Source organism: Peromyscus californicus, unplaced genomic scaffold (assembly GCF_007827085.1).
Source record: "Peromyscus californicus insignis strain IS unplaced genomic scaffold, ASM782708v3 Scaffold_7__1_contigs__length_154581171, whole genome shotgun sequence".
In the NCBI taxonomy this organism is placed as follows: Eukaryota; Metazoa; Chordata; class Mammalia; order Rodentia; family Cricetidae; genus Peromyscus; species Peromyscus californicus.
Window position 1 is genome coordinate 9,947,279 of NW_026294595.1, and position 20,031 is coordinate 9,967,309.

General features: G+C 48.7%; 1 protein-coding gene across 1 annotated transcript in view; it reads right to left on the reverse strand.

The window, feature by feature from the left end:
• Med27 (mediator complex subunit 27) overlaps positions 1 to 20,031 on the reverse strand; it is a 182,627-nt gene that overhangs the window by 21,370 nt on the left and 141,226 nt on the right. The window contains exon 5 of the mRNA XM_052722838.1: positions 5,382 to 5,489. Within this exon, the coding sequence (XP_052578798.1) occupies positions 5,382 to 5,489 (108 nt within the window). The remainder of the gene's footprint in view (positions 1 to 5,381; positions 5,490 to 20,031) is intronic.

The following is a 20,031-nucleotide window of genomic DNA, read 5'->3' on the forward strand; positions in this document are numbered from 1 at the left end:
GGGTCTATTTTCAGGGGAGTAAATGCAACCCTGTAGATGAGTGGGGTGCTCATGTCTGCTCTCGGGATAAACACCAAGATGTCAAAGAACCGCTGGAAGCAAGATCAGAGGCAAGGTCACTCCGTCCTTGCTGACCTCTTACCTCCTCTGCAATCGGCAGGGCCCCCCTTCCAGTACTGGCACACAGAAATCTCTTCCAACTCACAGATGAGGAAGCTGAGGCTCAGACAACATCACAGCTAAGTAGTGGGAAATTGGAGAGCAGGCCTGTGTCCAGAGGCCCAGGGATTACCCTGGGAGGAGACTGCCTCTCAGCTTGACTTCAGATGGGGATGTTACTCAGGGGCCCCTCTACAATGTCACTGGCCCAACTCTGGGGGTGCTCCTGCAGAATCAGCCTCACAAATCCATGCCAGGCCTGCTGCTGTGCCAATCATCGCCGCTAACATTCATTTAGCAGTATGCGAAAGCGCTGGCAGCTTATCAGAAAGTTATCAATTCTTTATTTCATTTCAAAAGGCGGCACACACAGAGAATTTTAAATGATCTAAAATGGACACTTCCAAATGAGGCTCCTAAGCCGCAGCGGGGCCTCAACCTTTAAAGAAAACCTTTAAAGGGATGTCTGTCTTGCAAGGCCAATGGGTGACAGACGTGTCAGTCTGGGTGAAGGATACAACTGGGCACCAGAGAAGGATTTCTCTGCAGTTGGCCAAGTTTTCAGAGTCATGGAAACTTGTGTGTGGTCATCTTCTTAAGTCTGCCCACCCTCCCAGTAGAAGAGAGGAAACGACTCTCACCAGGAACACAATGCTACGGCTCTATTCTTCTTCAACTTTTCACTTTCAATCAGGACATGCATTTGTTACTAAGAAATTGCTGAAAGCACAATTTCGGGGCACCCTCTGCACAGGAACCCAGCTGGATTCATTCCCTTTTCCCGGCACTCACCCTTCTCCCCAGAAGTAACAAGAGGCCATTTTTCTGAAGGTCGTCTGAACAATTTCAAAGGCTATAACAAATCAAAATGTTCCCTGCATCTAATATCAAACGGGGCTGATGCCAACACTTATTAGAGAAATCAGATTCAAGCTTCCCCCAACCCCCTCGACCCAAACACACACACACATCCAACTTTGAAGTGGGAAGAATGCGGGATCAGAAATTACCCTGGAGACAGCTCTGGCTGTCTTTGAAGGCTCCCTTTGATAACGCCATTTCTTCTCCTCTCTTACGCTCCGAGGCTAAAAGCTGCCTTTTTTATTGATATGGGGTAATTAATGAAGCTATAGCATTAACATAACCTAAATCCCCTAATAAGATAAATTCAACCGAGACACTTCTATTTTTTTCCATCCGTTAAGTCTGACTGATATAGAATCAGGACAATGGCCAGGTGTTCCACACCCTGCCTGTTAGCATGCTGAGTCACGGCCCTCACTCCCTGATTACAGTGAATAGTGGTGGGTGAGTCTGAACAGCAGTTTTATTCTTAGAGGAATGAGACTATTGGTGCTTGATATCAAAAATATGCATCACAGGTAAAGAGACAGGGCATCAAGGAGTGGCTGTTACAGCAAAAGGCAAGGTGACAGTGTGCAGGATGGGTGTTGATGGAAAGACTGGCTGGGTCTGGAAGCTGGGTGTGGGGAAGGGAACGCCCGACTACTACCACAGCATTAAAGACAACGTGCTGGACAACTACGCAGGACGCAGGACGGGAGGGTAAGGCCACAGAGGCTTTCTGAGCCCATCCAGCATACCCAGGCTGAGCTCCAGTTCAGCAAATGCAGGGATGCATCTTCCCCACAGCAAAACTGCAAGGGACACTGTGTCCTTGCAGACGAGGCCTGAAGTCCAGTGGTGTTTTCCAAATCTTACGCTTTGCTGAGGAGTGTGACACAAGTGTATGCACACCAGGCTGAGCACTTAACTGACACCTGCAGAGTCTTCTCCTTTGTAAAGTGCTTGCAGAAACTGGGACTAACCAAATGGTGAGGAGCAGTGTCAGGAGAGCAGGCCAGAGGAGAGCTTCTCTACCAACTGAGGCCTGGTCCTGGCAGCCTTGCTTGGTCTTATTTTGAGGTCTCTACCTGCTACATGGGCCCATGTACATAGGTGCAAACGGGACCAAGAAGTTCTCCTGTCCCACCACACTCTGAGGCCAGCCATCCTCAAGCCCAGATTCCCTCAAAATGCTCAATTTCTTCTGTATAGTGGAGAAACAGCCATCTTTCATGAGCAGGGTGTGATATGGGCTCATGTGTACTCCTTTAGTCTGATCATTTATGGTTCCAATGCCCACTGCTTCTTGATTCTTCATTTTTCCATTCTGGCTAAGTCTTTTCACCTCAGGAGGGCTATCCCACCAGCCTCTCTCCCATACATAGCAGTGCTTCCAGGCTGTTGTAGGCACTAGGGTCTACTCTTAGCATAGTCATGGGACTGGTCTGCATAAGCAGTTCCCACCCTAAGATCCAGCTTCCCTCTCTGTACAAGAGTCTGAGAGCAGTGTCTACGGCAAAGCATGGCCAGGGGGACAGGCTGAGCACTGCAAGTACAGGAATTACACCCACTAGGCCAGCTCTGTTGGCAGATGGGGGTTGATCGGAGGGAGGGAGGGGGGAGGGAGGGAGAGAGATATTGAAGGAGGCATGCCCTGGGGGAAATATGTAAAGCATTTTTAAAGGGTAAAAGTCTGTCCGGTGGACTAGGAGGGCAAGCATGGAGGGAAAGGAAGAATGGTCAAATGTGTGTAACAGCTTGGCTGTTCTAGGGGCCACGGTGGGCACCAAGGCTGGGGGGGTGGGCTGGACACATGCAGAGAATGGGGGCAGGTAGGGTCAGACCTTGTAAAGATGTCTGGATCCTGTTTTGTAAGCCAGATCTCAGAAACATGTTGTACCAACTGCTGATACACATGCTCTGAGGACAAAGTTGGGACCACAAAAGAACTTGTGACCTCGTGAGAAAAATATGCATCTCTTAGACACTCATAAGACACATGTATAAACCAAAGGGTCTAAGAATGTCTAAAGACACTTAACTTCTTGGCTGGGATGGGGGGGGGGGGGATGGCTCAGGGCTGGAGGGAGCATTTGCCTAACTGTGAGAGGCCCTAGGCTCTATCTTTGTGACTAGAAAATAAAGATAGAGGGGGACCTATTTGTAACCCAGGGTTTCTTAAACTTGGGGGCATGGGCTGTCCTGTACCTAACACCTATTAACGCCTACCTCCTGCTCTGGGAAGGCTGCTCCGAGTAATACTGGGATGGTGGGAAGCAAGAGAACCCTATATATATATGCATGGGTGTCTATGGGGAGGCTAATCTGCAGGCCGAGGGCAGGACTGACCGTGGGAGGGAAGGAAGACTGGAGCCTGGATGTGAGTTGGCAAGAGCAGTTTCAGATCAGCAACAGTGAGAATGAGGAAGCAGAGGGCAGACAGCGGGGCCTGGGGGTGGGATCTCAGAGAGGTGACAGCCAGCACCTGCTGACAGCCCAGTCCTCAGGGATGGCATCCTCAGGGGTGGCACCCTCAGGGGTCGCACCCTCAGGGATGGCATCCTCAGGGATGGCAGGCAGGGTAGGCAACTGAGTGGTGGAATGGCTAGCCAAAGACAAGGGACAGCAGGGAACCTGAGTTAAGGAGATGAAGAGTTGAGACCCGACAGGAAGTGATCCCTGTGCGGGTAACATGGCTGACAACAGCTAAGGGGAGTGGGCAGAGGGAGGAGAGAACCCTGGGGAAGCAGGAGGCTGGGAAGGGATGGGCAAGAAGGAAGTGTGGCCGTAGCTGCTGCAGCAGGCTGCCAGAGAGGGCGTCAAGAGGGACACAGTAGAGACTACATCCCAATTTCCTGTCTGAGTGCAGTATAAAGTACTAACCGTTACTTTCCGAGTATTCCCCAGGGGCAGAGTGCGGGTGTCCCTGTTTGTGACTGGACAATCTGGGTTTGGCCAGCAGCACGCACAGCTGGCAGAATCTCCATTCCTGGACGGAGTTAGGAGGGTGGCTCATTTGCATCCTGCCTTGGTAACTGCAAGCATGGTGCTAGTTACACCCTTCTTTGATCTCAGTCTCCAATCCATGTGTGTAAGGAGCACCAGCAGTTTCATACCAGCTGTGACTACTGCATCTTCCAACCGAAGCTTGCAAAGACTCAAGAGAAACGACCTTCTACATGCCCACTGTTAGCCAGTCTTCACTAGGCCTGCCTGGTTTCTGCAGTAGACCAGCAATCAGGAACCCCGGCTGCTTGACCCGGCAGAATTTAGAATCCCATGCAGGCCACGCCCACCAAACGGTCACCCTCACTCTTCACTCTTGCTCCAAGGACAGTTTGATTTTCCCAGAAAGAAAAGGAATCTCTCCGCAAATGATTTGAAATCAACCAGGAGACCTATATAAACCAGGCAGAGAACCTGGAAGAAGCATCACTTCTCCGGTAGTCATGGTCTGTGGACCGTGGGAATGCTGGGTACTTTCCTCAAATGTAAACCTGAGCATAGCACTAGTACACCTGTCACATGCTAAGCCACATCTACCACCTGCTTTTCAAGAACTGTCTATTTTCATTATAATGTGGCCATTGAGTGGCGATAGCTATTACCAAACACATTTAAATGTTAACATTTAAAATGAGGAAAGGGAAAGGTCCCAAGAGAGGGAGGGGGGTCTCAGGCTGGAGAGTGACAGGGGGAACCTGGGTGGGTCTGTGGGGCAGGTGCTCATCACGCTTGGGAGCAGACACAAATGAAGGCTGTCAGCCCTCATTAGTGTCCTCCGCTGCTTCCCACAGAGCCAGATGGAGAGTGCACGCTCAAGAAAGTTCAGGTCCACACGAGTGAGGGCTCCAGGAAACCCATCCCCTGGGGAAGCACCTGCCTTCTCATGGGGCCCTCAGCATGTCTGGCTGTGGAGAGGAAGCTTTCTGGGAGACAAATCACCTGTAGGAAGAAGCAGTCTTCATGCTGAGGTACTCAGCATGCAGCTGAGATGGGACTTCCCAAGGAAAGAGTGTCGCTGGGTTGTGTCAAACTAACCTGAGTCTTTCTCATGGCTCTAGGAAAAGCAGAATGCTAAACCCTGGGCTATTGATGTGCTGGTTGACTTGGGAAAGAAAAATCTATTTCCTCAGAAGACATGTCTAATGAGGCAACTGGGGTCTAAGGTGATCAATTAGAAATTCAAGCGAGGGCATCGGGCTTGAACTAGCAAGTGCAGAGAATGAAACAGTTCTTGTCAAGGGTTCATCTTCATGCTGACTAGTCTGTTTGTGGATTGCTTCAGTGCTGATTTGCTGGTTTTTAATATCACTCACTCGGAACTCCATTCTGAGACAGAGAAGAACCCCTGTCCAAGACTCCAGGATGCTTACCTTACCATCCTCTGTGTAGACGTTTTCATTATACCCCTTCACAATCGTGCGGTCAATGAACAGGCTCCTCATGACGACAATCACTTTCAAAACCTTTCCCAAGGTCACCTGTCAAAACACAAGTACACGCATGTGAGGGCTCACACACAACATGCAAACCACACAGAGCTAGGCGGGATGGTAGAGGCAGAAACCATCCTAATTCTGAGCGAGGCAGCCGAGGACATGGAGGGAAGGCTCAGTGCTTAACCTTAACGTACTTGACAGATCCTGCCATGGCAGACTCTTCTGTAATATCTGTAATGATAGCCTCGCTCACCTCATCGCCACCACAGCTTTGCCTTCTAATCTCTCAACACGTGCTAGATAGAGTGCCTGCTCCACCACTTTCCAAGGCCAGGGTCCTCTGATTGGAATACATGGAATACAGTGCAGAGAGCAGAGACAGGCACCCAGTACCCCTTGGTGGAGCTGCCTATTAATGCCTGGTGAAAAGTGGAGAAACAATGTCAAAGTAAACCGAAGGGAAAGGAAAGTGGCTACATGTTATCCAAAAGGGAAACATGGCCCTGACATGCAGGAAGTGCTTTACTCTCTCAGAACCTAAGCACACACCATGGATTAACACAACACCTAAAAAGCTGTGTGTGGTGCACGCCTTTAATCCCAGCTGTTGGGAGGCAGAAGCAGGTGGATCTTGGGAGGCAGAGGCAGGTGGATCTCTGAGTTCGAGGCCAGCATGGTCTACATTGTGAGTTATAAGATAGCCAGAGCTATATAGTGAGAGCCTGTCTCAATACCACCCCCCCCCCCCCCCCCCCCGCCACCTTCACACACCCACAAAAGAAAACACCTAAAAAGGCTCCCACAATGCCAAGGAAGTGTCAGGCCCTTCAGAGTCATAGCAGTAATGTTGCCTTTCTTTCTGGACTCAGGCAGACCTGGTCCAGAGCCCACTAGAGGCCTGTGGTCTTGGATGTTCTGACAGGACCAGAGATCTCAGATTTGCTGAAAGGAAACCCTGCTGGTCTAGGAGAGTCTCAGTTCACACAGCAAGCCTATCCTTCCAGGCCAACTTGCTGACAGTGTCCAGAGACTACTTTCAAGCATCCTTTTCTTGTTCCCCAAAGCTTCCTGCCTGTCTCTGATGACTACTTTCCCGTTTCCTTGAGCAGTCCTGGGTGCTGGTGAGCATTCTGACACCTAGCTCCCTTTACAGGTGCTGGGATGATGCTTCCTTCCATTTTGGGTGCCTTACCTGTGCAGAACATAAGCATGGCAAGAAAGAGCTAAGACACACTTGTTTACATTTAAGGATGCTAACAAACACATCTTACTGTGTGCTTTTAATAGGTGACATTCTTTGTGTACCCAAGAATCACAACTTAAGGATGCCAATGGACTACAAAGGCAGGATCAGCAGGGGCCTCCTAAAAGGGAAGGAGGGCAGAGCAGAACCCAGGCTACAAGGGATGCAGACCTGAAGACCAAGGGCCAGTTCCCCACCACACAGAAGGCCAGCTTAGAAGCTTTAGAAACTGAGAACTGACTTCTAAAAACACCTGAATCTAGATGGTTTTAACTAACTGATAAATTGTCTCAGGAATTTGAGTTTCTGGAGACAGATCCTAGAGATGCACACTAAGGGCATCACAAGGAAGACAATGGCTCAAACTTTCCACCTAAAGATGATTACCATTCATGGCTTTGGGGACTCTTAAATATTTGTCACATGATTTTCATATTCCTGACATGAACAAATATATGGAACTGCAAACCAAATTCTGACATAATTATGCCATGGGTCTTCCTCCATATTGCCACACAGTCTTCAGACACAGTACCAAGTGCAACCTGGCCTACCTAGAGGCTACCCTCTCTCCTGCTGCCACATGCTTAAGGTGTTTCCAAGTTTCCCTAATATAAACATGGCTGCAGTAGGTACTTCTGGTACTGCCACTGCATGCGGGGTCAACATTATTATTTTAAATTACATTTTATTTACTTATGGTGTGCGTCTATGTGTGTGGATGCATGTGTGCCACAGTGTGTGTGTACAGGTCAGAGGTAACTTGTGGGAGTCTCCTTCTAGCATGTGAGATCCAGGGGCTGAACTCAGGTTGTTAGGTTTGGAGGCAAGCACCTTTACCTGCTAAGCCCCCTCGTCATCCTAAGGGATGGTAACTGCAAGCATGGTGCTAGTTACAGCCTTCTTCGTTCTCAGTCTCCAATCCATGTGCAAGCGAGCACCAGCTGTTTCATACCAAGTGCGTTTGCATCCCGAGTGCTTGGATGACAGATGTGAACCTCCATGCCTGATCTCCAAGTTGTTGTTGGTTTCAGATTAATTTGTATTTTAAGAAATATGTGTATGCGTGTGGGTTTGTGGGTAGGTGGGCCTGTGCACATTTGTGCTGGCGCTCTCAGAGGCCAGAGTCAGACGTCTTGAAGCTGGAGTTACCAGTAATTTTGTGCTGTTCAACATGGGTGCTGGGAACCAGCCCTCAGGTCCTCTCCAAAAGGCATTAACTGCCGAGCCATCTGTCCAGTCCCACCCCCAACTTGGTTAAACAACAACAAAACATTTAGTGCAGTAAATAGGGTGTGATAGTGCATGGTTTTAATCCCAGAACTTCGAGTTGAAGTAGGTGGATCTCTGGTCTATAGAGTTCCAAGCTAGCCAAGGCTACCTGGTGAGACTCTATCTAATAATAAAATCAAAACCAAAATCCCCTATGAAACCCAACTCCTGGCCACCTAGTGTCACCTCTACCTCCTTTCCTCTCCCTATACTACCGTGAACCAAACAACAAAAATGGTATCAGTTCTCTGTAAAAACTTTAGTACATATCTTTAAGAGACAAGGGTTTTGCAAACAAAAAAGCCAAACTGTGACAGACCTCATGTCTAGAAAACAGCAACTATCCAACACTAGCAAACATCTGGTGTACTAGTTATCAGATCTCCAACAGTCCTCTAAATGCTACTTTGAAAAGATTAAGAACTTGCTCACACCATGATCCAAGTGTGGACCATAGGTGATGTCGATGCACTCCACCAGCCAGAGTCAGCCCTCCCTCTCTTGCTTTGCTGGCTGAAGAGGTGGAAGCAGTTACTGTCCACGAGGCTCTAGTCTGCGCTCACAGATGCTTCCCCAGGGAGCATGGCTGTGTCTCACCCTGCACTTTCCACAGGCAGCCAGGAGATGAGGCTGGGGTTTGGGCTTTCGGCAAGAGCCCACTGTACTCATATGTGAGGGCCGGCTGGTACTGAGCAGACTTGTACTAGTTTATTTTACTATCTTTCCATTTCCACAAGGCTCTATGAAATCTGTGACAGAGGACTCTGGAGTCCATCTAAGCTGGAGAGACAGAGTTAGGTAGGACCTTTTGAATTTCAGCTTGCTCTTGGTGACACTGTATCCAAATTGAGTTGGGTCTTGATTCTGCTTTCGGGAGGCTTGGACTCCTTGCACCTCCGAATGAAGCACCTCTGTTGCAGGATTGGGAGAAGACCAGCAGGCGATGCCAGATGCATGGTACTGTAGAGGCTGGTCTTGGGGAAGGGTTCAGTAGTAGCTATGGCTCCTCAGCCTGAAGCTGTGTTTGGAATTAGTTGAGGTGCAATGGTTTGAGGCCAGTTAGCAGCAAAGATGGAACCAGAACCACTGCCCAGCCAGTAGACCAGCACTTGGGCTCATCCTCCCTCCTGCTGCCACACTCAAGGCTGGAGGGAAGCTGTGGACCGTGATGCTAAACCTCCAGGATGCACAGAATGGTGCATCTCATGAATGAATTCTAGGCAGAAAGCACCTGCCAGCCTGCAAGTCAGGGAAGATTAAAGCTGCCACAAGGCTGATCAGCCAGATCTCACTGACCCCAGTGATGGCCATTTGCTGTACAGAACAGGTCAAGGGCCTGTACTTTTGCATGGATTTCCACCCCACAGGCGCCACATACAGGAAGTATGACACAGGACAAGTCAGTCTCCCACGCCCATCTGCTTAGAAGTGGAATGAAACGGGGAGGGGCTGGTTGAGGAAATTAAAAAAAAAAAAAAAAAGAAGGGATGCAGGTTCTAATGCTCATCACAGGGTGAGGTGCACCACAAAACATCCTTCCAAGTGTGACATGGTGGAGTGGACAACACTAGTCATCAGTATGGAGCTGGGTGCACATTCTACAACGTGCTCTCTAGCTCTACTGTCACCCAGTGAGCTAGATGCTCCCATGTGGAGTGTACAAGTTTCTAGCATATCTGGATGCACCAGGTTGTAGTGACCTTGGGCTTCTGACGGACAGACACAGTACATTGCAGATGGGCTGTGGACATCTTTCTACCTCCAGCCAAGGCTGCCATAGTCAGAAGCAAGATGCTCACTGACAGGGGCTATGGGTTGGTTCTTGGCAATGGCTATGGGGTGTCACAGATAAAAGCTAATGCCATCTGGTAATGAAGCAGGCTTGCTGTTGCCAAGGTAACACTTTTCTGTACTGAACAACACAGCTCTTGAGAGCTCACTTACCACGTTGTGGCAGTTGGTCCAGTGAGTGTAAGCGGCACACTTAAAAACAGGCAAGGAAGCAATGCTTCCTGAGCAGGGACCAGAGGTCACTTGGAAAGGTACCAGGAGGCCTCCATGCTGGCCTCCTGTTCCCAGGGACAATGTCTGGAAGTGCTGGCACTGCCAGTCTCCAGTGGGTTAGCCATGCTCTGGATGGACGGTGGTCACCGGCAGCTACCTGTCAAGCGGCATTCTCCTGAGAGGACCCTAGCTCACTGTGGTCAAGGATGTCACAGACAGGAGAGGAAGTGTGAGGAATGCTGAGAAGGGAAGAAATACTTGCTTCAGCTCTGTCACTGACAAAAACCCAACAGACTTGGTGGCTGAAGTGTCAGCCTACTGGTGACTTCCTCTTGGCAGTGGAGACGGCCAAACACTCATTCCTGCAGTCTGTGGATCAAAGCAGTTTGAGATGAGCAATAGCTAAGTGTAGGATTTGGGGGAGGTATGCTGACTACATGCTGAGGAACCCAGGCCAGATGGCCCCTGACCCAGCACAGTGCATGTGTGCTGGAGGTAAAGGGGACAACACAGGATTTGCTTTTCTGACAGCTGCTGTATTTCTGAGCCCTGCTTTAGAGAGAGGGCGTCTTATTTTAAAAAAGCCAACCGTTCCTATAAAGCCACCCATGAATGCTTTTTCCATACAAATAAGGTCAAAGTAATCTAAAAAAGTAATTTGGGGTATAGAGGCAGAAAGGTAGGCACACACACACCTCTAGGGGTTTAGGATTCTTTTTTTCTCTACTACAATCCTAAGGAACTTCCTTTGCACTAATTCTGAAGGACTAGAACGAAGCAAAGAACACCGACTGGAGTTTATTTACTGTCTGAGATGTGCCCTGCTGGCTCCAGACACTGTTCAGAGAATCAAGTAACTGCAGAGGTTCTATCCCCTACCTTTATCACCACTGTTAAAGATTTATTTTTATTTATGGGTATATGTGCCTGTGTGTTTGTATGCCACCTATGTGTGAATGCCTGTGAAGGCCAGAAGAGGGCATCTTTTCCCCTAGAGCTGGAATTACAGGAGGTTGTAAGCTGCCTGATGTGGGTGCTGAGCCAAACTTGGGTCAAGTGCTCTTAACTACTGAGTCACCTCTCCAAATCCCACCTCTCTCATTGTTAAAGGGATAAACTGAGTATAAAAGTGGTATGCACCTGTACAGAACTGGAGGACACCCAGTGCTACCCATGCAGAGCACTAGGTGTGCGTGCAGAGTATTGAGGGAGGATGGTGCTCTATCACAGAGCCATATGACACAATTAGAAAGGCCAGGGTGGAGGGAGCTGTGCCTAGGGGTAGTCCCCAGGGGTGCTCCAAGGACACTCCTCCAAGGAAGGTGCTTAGTTGTGGAATGGAGAAAAAGCACCATGGCACTCAGGCTTTGCACAGCTTCTTGGGGCCTTCCCTTTGAATAACACACTCACCTCTTTCTCTAAGGATGGGGCATGCTTGCATGGCTGCAGTGTACTCCTCTAAGAACCCAGGAGGCAGCCCAGCCAGCTGTCTTATTTCCATTTTTAACAGAAGAAAGCTGGAGATTTGAGTCCAAGGTCGCTGTTTCTCTGTGCAAGGCCAGGAGCTACCTCTTGCTGTTTCCCCATATCTTGCCTGGCCCAGGAATCCAAATGCCAGCAACAGTGACCACAGAGCCAGGAGTCACCTGACCCTCCAGCCTCCCAGCAATCTTCTCTGGCACTGTGCTAAGTAGCTCTAAATCCCACTCCCTAGGACTCCGGCTTCCCTCACCTATGGCTTTGTGCACACTCCCAACCCTGTGATAAGACGCTAATAATGTACCTGCTTCGTCTAATTTTAGTGCATTTAAAAAAGCCAGCCTTCTGGATGCCACACGGCTGCTGGGTATGTGCAGCCCTGCTAGAGTCATGCTGGGCAGAACTGTCCTCCAAACAGCAGCCTCGGAAGCTGCAGCAGCGAGGGGTGTGCGGACGCAGAGTTCTGGCGGCTGCTTCTTTCTAGGAAACAGTGGGCTGCCTGGAGACACAAACATCTGAGCCAGGCTGACTGAGAGGCTCAAGGCCTGGCAAGGATGGGGTCAAGAGCATGGACTGTCTGCCATACTCTGCAAGACGGGAGTGTGGACTCTCTGAGGACAGGGCAGCAAGCTCATCTCCAAGGGGATGTGGGGCTGTGATTAGGGAACTACCAGGGCACACTGAGGATCACACAGAAAAGAGCCAGGTCTCTCCATATTCAGGGCATGTGTAAGAGAAGGCCTCAGGTGTGCCTCCGATGGCACAGCACCATGTCATACAGGAAGGGCAAACTAAGAAAGGAAATCTCAAACTGGGAAGAGACTCCCACCCGGAAGCTAGGTTTGAGACACAAAGTCAAGCAGCTGCAAGGGTGGTGGTGGTTTCGACAGGTAAGGACCCCAGAAACTCGGCAGGTAAAATGAGTCTGCTTAACAAGACAGAGTGGTGTTCCCTGAGACTCTGGTGCAGGCCCTGGCTCTGCCCCACTGCCAGCGTGGCTAGGCAAGTTCCCCTCCTTGGAAAGCGCCCCACTTCTTTAGCCGGTTGACAGGAGCTACCTCTTGCACGAAAAGGCTTAGTCCTGGCTTTTCTCCCAAAACTGGCAGTTAAAAAACCAAACCAAACCAAACCAAACCAAACCAAACCAAACCAATACTATGAGGATTGAAAGAGAGGAGAGAAGGGATGGGGAAAGGAGGCTGGAGAGACAGGCAGGCAGATGACACAGCCCAGAACTACCAAATGTCTTGCCCTTTGAGTTCCTCCCTCCATCTACGTGTTAATATGTATTATGTGCAGGCCAGGCATTAGCACCTAGAGAGGTAAATGAAACAGACAGTTCATGGAGCTAGTGATCTAGTGGCAGGCGACAGGCAGGTAAGAGATGAAGAGCCACTGCTGTTTTGAAGGAAATGAACAAAACAGCGACAGCTTAAAGGGCATGTCCAGGAAAAGATGACGTGTGGAAAATGACATGAGTGAGATGGTGACATATTAGCAGCCTGCATTGCACACTCAGATATTTATTAGGCACCCACAACGTGCCAAGATGGAAAGTGAGCAAGAGATGCCTACTCCTGTGATTGGACATTCCTGGAGGGTAGGGGTGGTGGGGAAAATTGCTCTGTCAGAAGACAGGAAGGCTAGGGGAAAGGGTGGGCTCAAGTTTCATTGAAGTTTCCTAAGACCAAGGCAGCCCTAGCCAAGTGCAGGGCAGAGCAAGAGGGGAGCAGGTGCAAATACTCGGGGGTGGGGGGCAGCCTGGGTCACTGAGGCTCTGATGGGGAGCCTGCCTGCCTGCCTTCCCCCCCATCCCCCAGACAGGGTTTCTCTGTGTTAATAGCTCTGGCTGTCCTGGAACTTGCTTTCTAGACCAGGTTGGCCTTGAAGATCTGCTTGCCTAAAGGGAGTTGACTTCTGAGTGACAAGGGATGCCTTGCAGGGCTAGGCAGAGGAGTGGTATGTCTAAAGTGTACTGTTACACAATATCTGCTTCATGGAGGGATCATGGAAGCAAACGAAGAGACCATAAACGGAGAAGAGGGCAGCTTCAAGTAGCACCAGTGTAGGGATGGGGTGATGCCATGGACTGACATGATTTGGGGCTGGGGCAATGGCTCAGTGGGTGGAGTGCTTGCCATGCAAACACGGGGACTGGAGTCTGGATCTCCAGCACCCACATAAATGCCAACCTGTAATCCCAGCACAAGAGAGGGGACCCTTGAAGCAAGCTGTCTAGTGAGACTAGCTGAATTGGGGAGCTCTGGAGAGAAATAAAACACCCTGTTTCAAGGTATAAGGTAGAAAGTGAGCAAGAAAGACATCTGATGCCAACATTTAACCTCCACATGTATGCATGCACGCACGCACGCACGCACGCACGCACGCACACATCCCACCAAATAACTGACATACTTTGCCATTAGATTGAATATGGGGGAAAAAGAGGAGTGTGGGATCTTCCAAGTCTCCACGTTGAGCGCCAGACAATTGAATGGTCTTGGACATTTACTGAGATGGAAAAAACAGGGAAAGGATCACTTTCCTGTATAAAGTCTGAGCTACTTTTGAAATGGCAAAGAGAAGCATGTTGAGGGGCAGTTCTGAGATTGGACTCATGACAAAGGGCTAGGGGTACTCCCACACTGCTTAAAGGATCCCAACAGGCCCTCTTTCCTTGGGAGCCTTCATGGAGCTGAAGGCTCACTTTAAAGCCAGTCTGGGTAACAAGGATGCTCTTTCCTTAAAGAAGGAGTGCCCCCCGTGATGTTGGGGACCAGGTGATGGTGGTCTCCACGTAGACCTGCCAATCCACTTAGAATGGTATGACAGTGCCCTCTGGGGTAAACCTGGCTTTGTTAAATTTCCATTTTTTTCTGTCAATACCGTGTTAGGCAGCACTTGGTGTTTTAATATTTTGTCTGTAGGATGTATGCCAACTTGACCTTGATGTAGAAAATTTTAATTCAAATCAATACATGGACAAGGTCACTTTAAAATCCAATTAATATGAATGGAAAAAATGTCCCACAGTTGTGTGAGCTGAAAATGGGAACAGTAGTAAGTTAACAACTACAAAAGAGACATGTCCACAGCCTAACCTAGGCCCTTCTGGGTTGGATAATGTAGTTATTTGTGCCCTTAAATATATGTGGTAGTTTGAATAAAAACATTTTACTTCTGTTTAGGGTGGCCTAAAATTAAGCTGAGTTTGTTTAAAGATAAACATAAAATGTACCGAAAACTGTGAGTTCCTATAACCTGATTTAAAATAAATTAAACCTTGGACTTCAACTCACCCAGGCCTCCCTAGAGAAATCTAAGCTCCACTTTAGTTTCAACACTAACACTTTGCATTTATATAGAACACAGTTCCAGAACTGTGTGCACTAAGCTGGACACGGGGAAACTGAGGCATTGCATATTAGTTTTTTTGTGTATTCCTATAAACATTATGCTACCAGGGATCTCTCTGAGCTGCCACTGAGCTGCCATTTCTGTACCTGGATTTTAAACCTGGTTTTTGGTTTTTTCATTTGTCAGTCCTTGGCATCAAACTCAGGTCTTTGCACATGCTAGGCAAGAATTCTGGAATGAGCTACATTCCCAGTCTTGGAGCCTGAATAATGGGAGATATTTACTTTTTTTTGGTGCAGAGGTTTAAAGCCTAACATGCACCCTACTACTGAGTTATACCCCAAGTCTCAGAATAAAAGGGATACCAGGAATTAGAGATGTGATGTAGCGGGTGGATCATCACTGGGCTCTGTTGTTCACATCTGTTTCTCTTTTCCATTGGGAGCCTCACTTTTCTATACTTAAGTCAGGTGGGGGTGGGACATGAGTGACTAAGCATCCACCTAAGGGAGACGGAGCCAAGTCTGCCTCCAAGAACAGCTAAGTTATGTAAGACTGAGAGGTGATATTAGAGGTGCCAAGGAAACACCAGAAGCTTATTTCTCACTTTACTGCACGTTTGAATTTTCTGAAAGGCTGCTAAAGGGCCCAGAGCTGTGTAATGTGAGGAAAGCCCCACACCTTGCATGGCTTTTCCAGCCACCAGGTACCTCTGTGCTTGAAGGGCAGATGTCCCACAGCGCAGGCCCAGTGGCCAAGGCTGGGCGTGTGTGTGTGTGTGTGTGTGTGTGTGTGTGTGTGTCTGTGTCTCTGTGTGTGTGTGTGTGTGTATGTATGTGTGTGTGTGTGTGTGTGTGTGGGGGGGGTGATGGACAGGGATGCTCCCACCTGGCATGGCTGGCTAAGGTGCAGACGACTGTGCGGGCTGTCTGTTTCCCTCTACAGATTACACTACTGCAGCAAATTAAAAGCAGCCAGTGCGCTGCAGCGAAGGACAGCTGCTGCCTTGCATAAGGCCTGCTCCGCTCCCCTCCCCGGCCAGCATCACCCTGCATCTCCTTCACTTGAAAACCATACCCACCGGCAGACTTCCATCGCCCGCCCCCCCCATCTGCCGCTAGTATTAATGCTCTTCACACACTCATTACTCTTTAATGATGCCTGTTTGTAAATAGCAAGACGGATGCAATTAAAGCACGAGAGGCTAAATAAACACACACTCTAATTAGGATCTTTACAAGAGATTTTTTTTTTCACGTATAGACTGGAATTTACCTTTCATTAATCTAACTTAACTGCAATAGTGCACCAATAAAGAGTCAGCCCAAATTAAGTGCTCTAAATGATTTCCCCGTAGTAAGGGTTAGCCAGGGATCCTTCCTTTGGGTAACAAGCCTCAGTGTGCGGGAAGAGGGAGTAACTGGGGAATACAGCCATGGTGCACCGGAAGGAGGATTTCAGTAAGATACAGACCTCCTGCAACTACCAGAACTTGCTGCTTCAGATGCCTGATGCTAATGAGGTCAAGGACACAGGTTCTAAGGCAGCCTTGCCCTTTGTGCACCAACTGGCTCTGCTCAGTTCTGTGCAGCCAACCTCACTCCTAACACCTGTCAACTTTCTAAGACAGAGAGTAAGGGTCTAGAGCCACTGGTTCAAATCCCTTCCTGCTCTTCAACACTAACTCCTAGAACTACTTGCCTTGCAAATAGGGCAGCAGATAGCCGTGCATGAGAAGGACATGAAGGAAAAACCAACAACAGTTCATGTTTAACCCTTGATTCTAGGAGTGAGAGGCCACATACACTGGGCGGCTAACTAGAATCCAATGGTACACAGTGTTAGAATCGTCCAGCAAAGACCTCAGAGCATCAACAGTTTAATGCAGCAAATGCCAACTGTACTCTCCTAGGCACAGGCACTGTGGTAGGGTCAGGAAAGTACCACAGGGAAGATGTCAACCACTCTAGAAGGCGTATCTTCCTTCCCACATTTTTCTGCTCCTTCCCTAATCTTGGCTAGCCACTCACTAGCTCCCTGAGTTTGTCATATAGAGGAGGCACGAAAAGGCTTAGTCCTGGCTTTTCTCCCAAAACTGGCAGTTAAAAAACCAAACCAAACCAAACCAAACCAAACCAAACCAAACCAAACCAAACTAAACCAAACCAAACACAAAACAAAAACACCCAAACAAAACCAACCAAACAAAAAATAGTCCAATAGAACCAAGGTGAGTGTGTGTGTGGGGGGAACAAGTTCTAAGCCATGTACTTTCAGTAATTTTCTGATCCAAGACAATAAAATGCTCTAGTTACTAATGTTAAAGTAAGCAGGGGAGTTCTTCAAGACAATAATGCCCAGAGCACACTCCATAAAGAGGGTCTGCAGTGAGACTGGCCCAGGCAGAGTCCCTGCTGTAAGTCAGTCTGGCCCAGGGCAGTGTCTGCTCTGCAGCTAGAAGTGGTATACAAACCATTCTTCTTATGAAGAGTCCACATGTACAGGCCAGTTCTGAAAAGAACTGCAGCTAGGCCAACGGTTGAGCCGTTGAGCTGGTGAGGGCCTCAGGGTACAGTCCTGTACACACTGGCTTCCTTAGACAGTGGGCTGAGACCCACTGTGGACATCACCACTACACTAGCATCAGGAAGAAGTAACTTGCCTGGAAGTGAGGTGCCAGTTGCCAGGGTCCCACCAGACCCCATGCAGGTAGAACTGGGCAGTGCGCCCCCACGCTTACTCCAGGGTCAGGGACCCCTAACCTTGGCCTCTGAGTAGCTGACTAACGGAGGCTCCAAGGACAGTCCTAACAGACTGTGGTAAAAACCTATCAACTCTCAGATGTCTAATTGCTCCCGGTTCAAGAACTTTCAGAGCCTCACTCTTAAATTCATTTTTATGGGTGCATCCTAAGCCTCTGAGAACCCAGCTTTCTAACAGCACCAGCAGTAGCTCTCTCCTAATCACTCTGGTAGATCGTATATAAAAACAAAACCGGGCTTAAAAAAAAAAAAAAAAGCCCTCCATGTTAGCAAGCAGATGTCGAGCCCATTTGCAATTAATACGACCCACTTCCATACAATCAGACTGCTTAAAATTCCTGGAACTAGATGTAAAAGCTAAGATGCAAATGTTCTGATTTTAATGAGAATGAATGGAAACTATAAAATCCTCTTTCCCTTTGAGGGTAGGTACAGTCTACATGTAAGTCCCAACTGAACACTAAATTTATCAACAAAACAATCATTTGATAAAGCCTGTGTGCATAGAGAAAACAGAACTGGGAACATCTCAAGTATTTTCAGAAAGCATTTTCTACCAAAATTAAATTTTATCAAAACTATCACTCTTTTAAAGAGCTTTAAAAAACTCAACTCACTTCAACACATTTCCCCCAGTAACCCACACGTTTTAGGAGCTAATTGTATGTCTTTGAACACATGTAACTTTTTACAGATGTCAGAGGGTGACAGAGGAGCCCAGGGCTCTGACGTTTCAAGGAGCTAGCTCCAAGTTTGGTCTGTACTGGACGTGACCTTGCATCTGTTGTGGAACCTCTTCACTTGCAGTTTCTCATTTATAAAACTGTGCTGACATCTTCTGTTGAGGGGCTGCCCTTAAAGGGCCAGACGGAGTGCAGGCTTGTTATCGGTAGGAAGCATCAGAGGATACTCAGGGTGGGGCCCAGCCTTCCAGGGTGGGACAGTGAGCTCAGTTTGCCCTCCTGTTTCTGCTTCCATGGTCTGTCTACTCATCTCTTCCCAGATGAGCTGGCTATGAGGTGTCTGAGTGACCTGTGCTCACTATAGAGCAGCGGGGTGCTTATCCCAGTAGTTCTGGGGTGAAACTGACGCTTTTGGCCAGTGGGGGAGTACTTGCCTAGAGTGCCTGAGGTCAGGTTCTATCCTTACATTGCAGAAACTAAAGAAAACACCAAAGTCAAGCCAAGCAGCACCCAAGGCAATCTGAAGATCTTCTCTGGAGAGTGTGAGGGAGTCAGCCCTGAGTTCCGTCTCTGGCACTACCAAGAACCAAGCAGGGTTCTCTGAATGGGCATGGTGCCCACATCAGCTGCTGCTGAACTTAACAGTGGCTCCACTTTATTCCTGGAGCACTGTCTTCCTTTGTCCATTTGGAGACTCTCACCAGCAGCCCCTTCCCAAGGCCGCACAGTTCTGAAGCTGTAAATACAGCAAGAACAAGATAGAATCGGGTGGGAGGGGGTGATGAACACGATCAATGTACACCACACATATGCCTGAAAATGTACGAATAAAATGCATTCCCTTCTACAATTAGTATATGATAAAACAACTGAAAATAAAAAAGAATTCTCTTCTTGGGGTGGGCTTCCAACTGGGGGTGTTGTGGGAAGCTATGCTCAAGGATGGGAGTAGAAAGGCAGCAACAAAATGCTGGTCCTCCTTGGTCTTTTGTGACCGCCATGTGCCCATGGAAACCGATCATTCAGAGCTGTGACAGTGAAGAACAGAACAACATGGTAACACTTCAAAGACTGAGATCCTTGGCTCCTGTCTCAGGAGCATCACAAAGATGAGCACCACATGGCACAGTGGACAGCACATGTTGGCAGTCAGAGTGGCCCAGCCCAGGCTTGTGTTCTGGGAGGGGCTGAGGCAAGTTCTCTCCCTCCTGGGAAGTGCACACCTCTGAGGTCTGGTGTGGGATCCACTGTAAAAGAGCACATTCTTTCACTTCAGATATGCCTAGAGGGCACCCTGCAGTGACAATGGAACCATTGCTACCCTCTCAGACGTAGTGTTGTCGCATTCAAGTGAGCAGATACTGACAACATGCTGAGGAACCGGCAACATGGGGAGGGACAAATCAGATGGTTTTGGAAGGAGAGCCTTCCTCCCCACACAGTAGGAAGTCAGGGGTGTCTCTGGACAGAAGAACAACAGTTCACAAGTACCACTCCAGGGGCAGTGCAGAGGACCAACAGGGCAGAGGCGAGAATCCAGAAGGAATGAGACTGCAAAAGCCAGGAAGAAAAGATGGCAGCTGTCACTGGGCTACGGTTGGAAGATGAACATGTCCATGCAGCATCTGGGAAGGTGTACTGTTTACAAAGGAAGTGTCTCTGAACTGTGTTTGGGATCACAGTGATGTGGTAAATATGTGCAGAAACCAAGAGTATGGAATGCCAAGATCTTCAGTAGGTACCCCTGCTTCCCACAGCTGGCTCATGTTCTGGGCACACCAGCC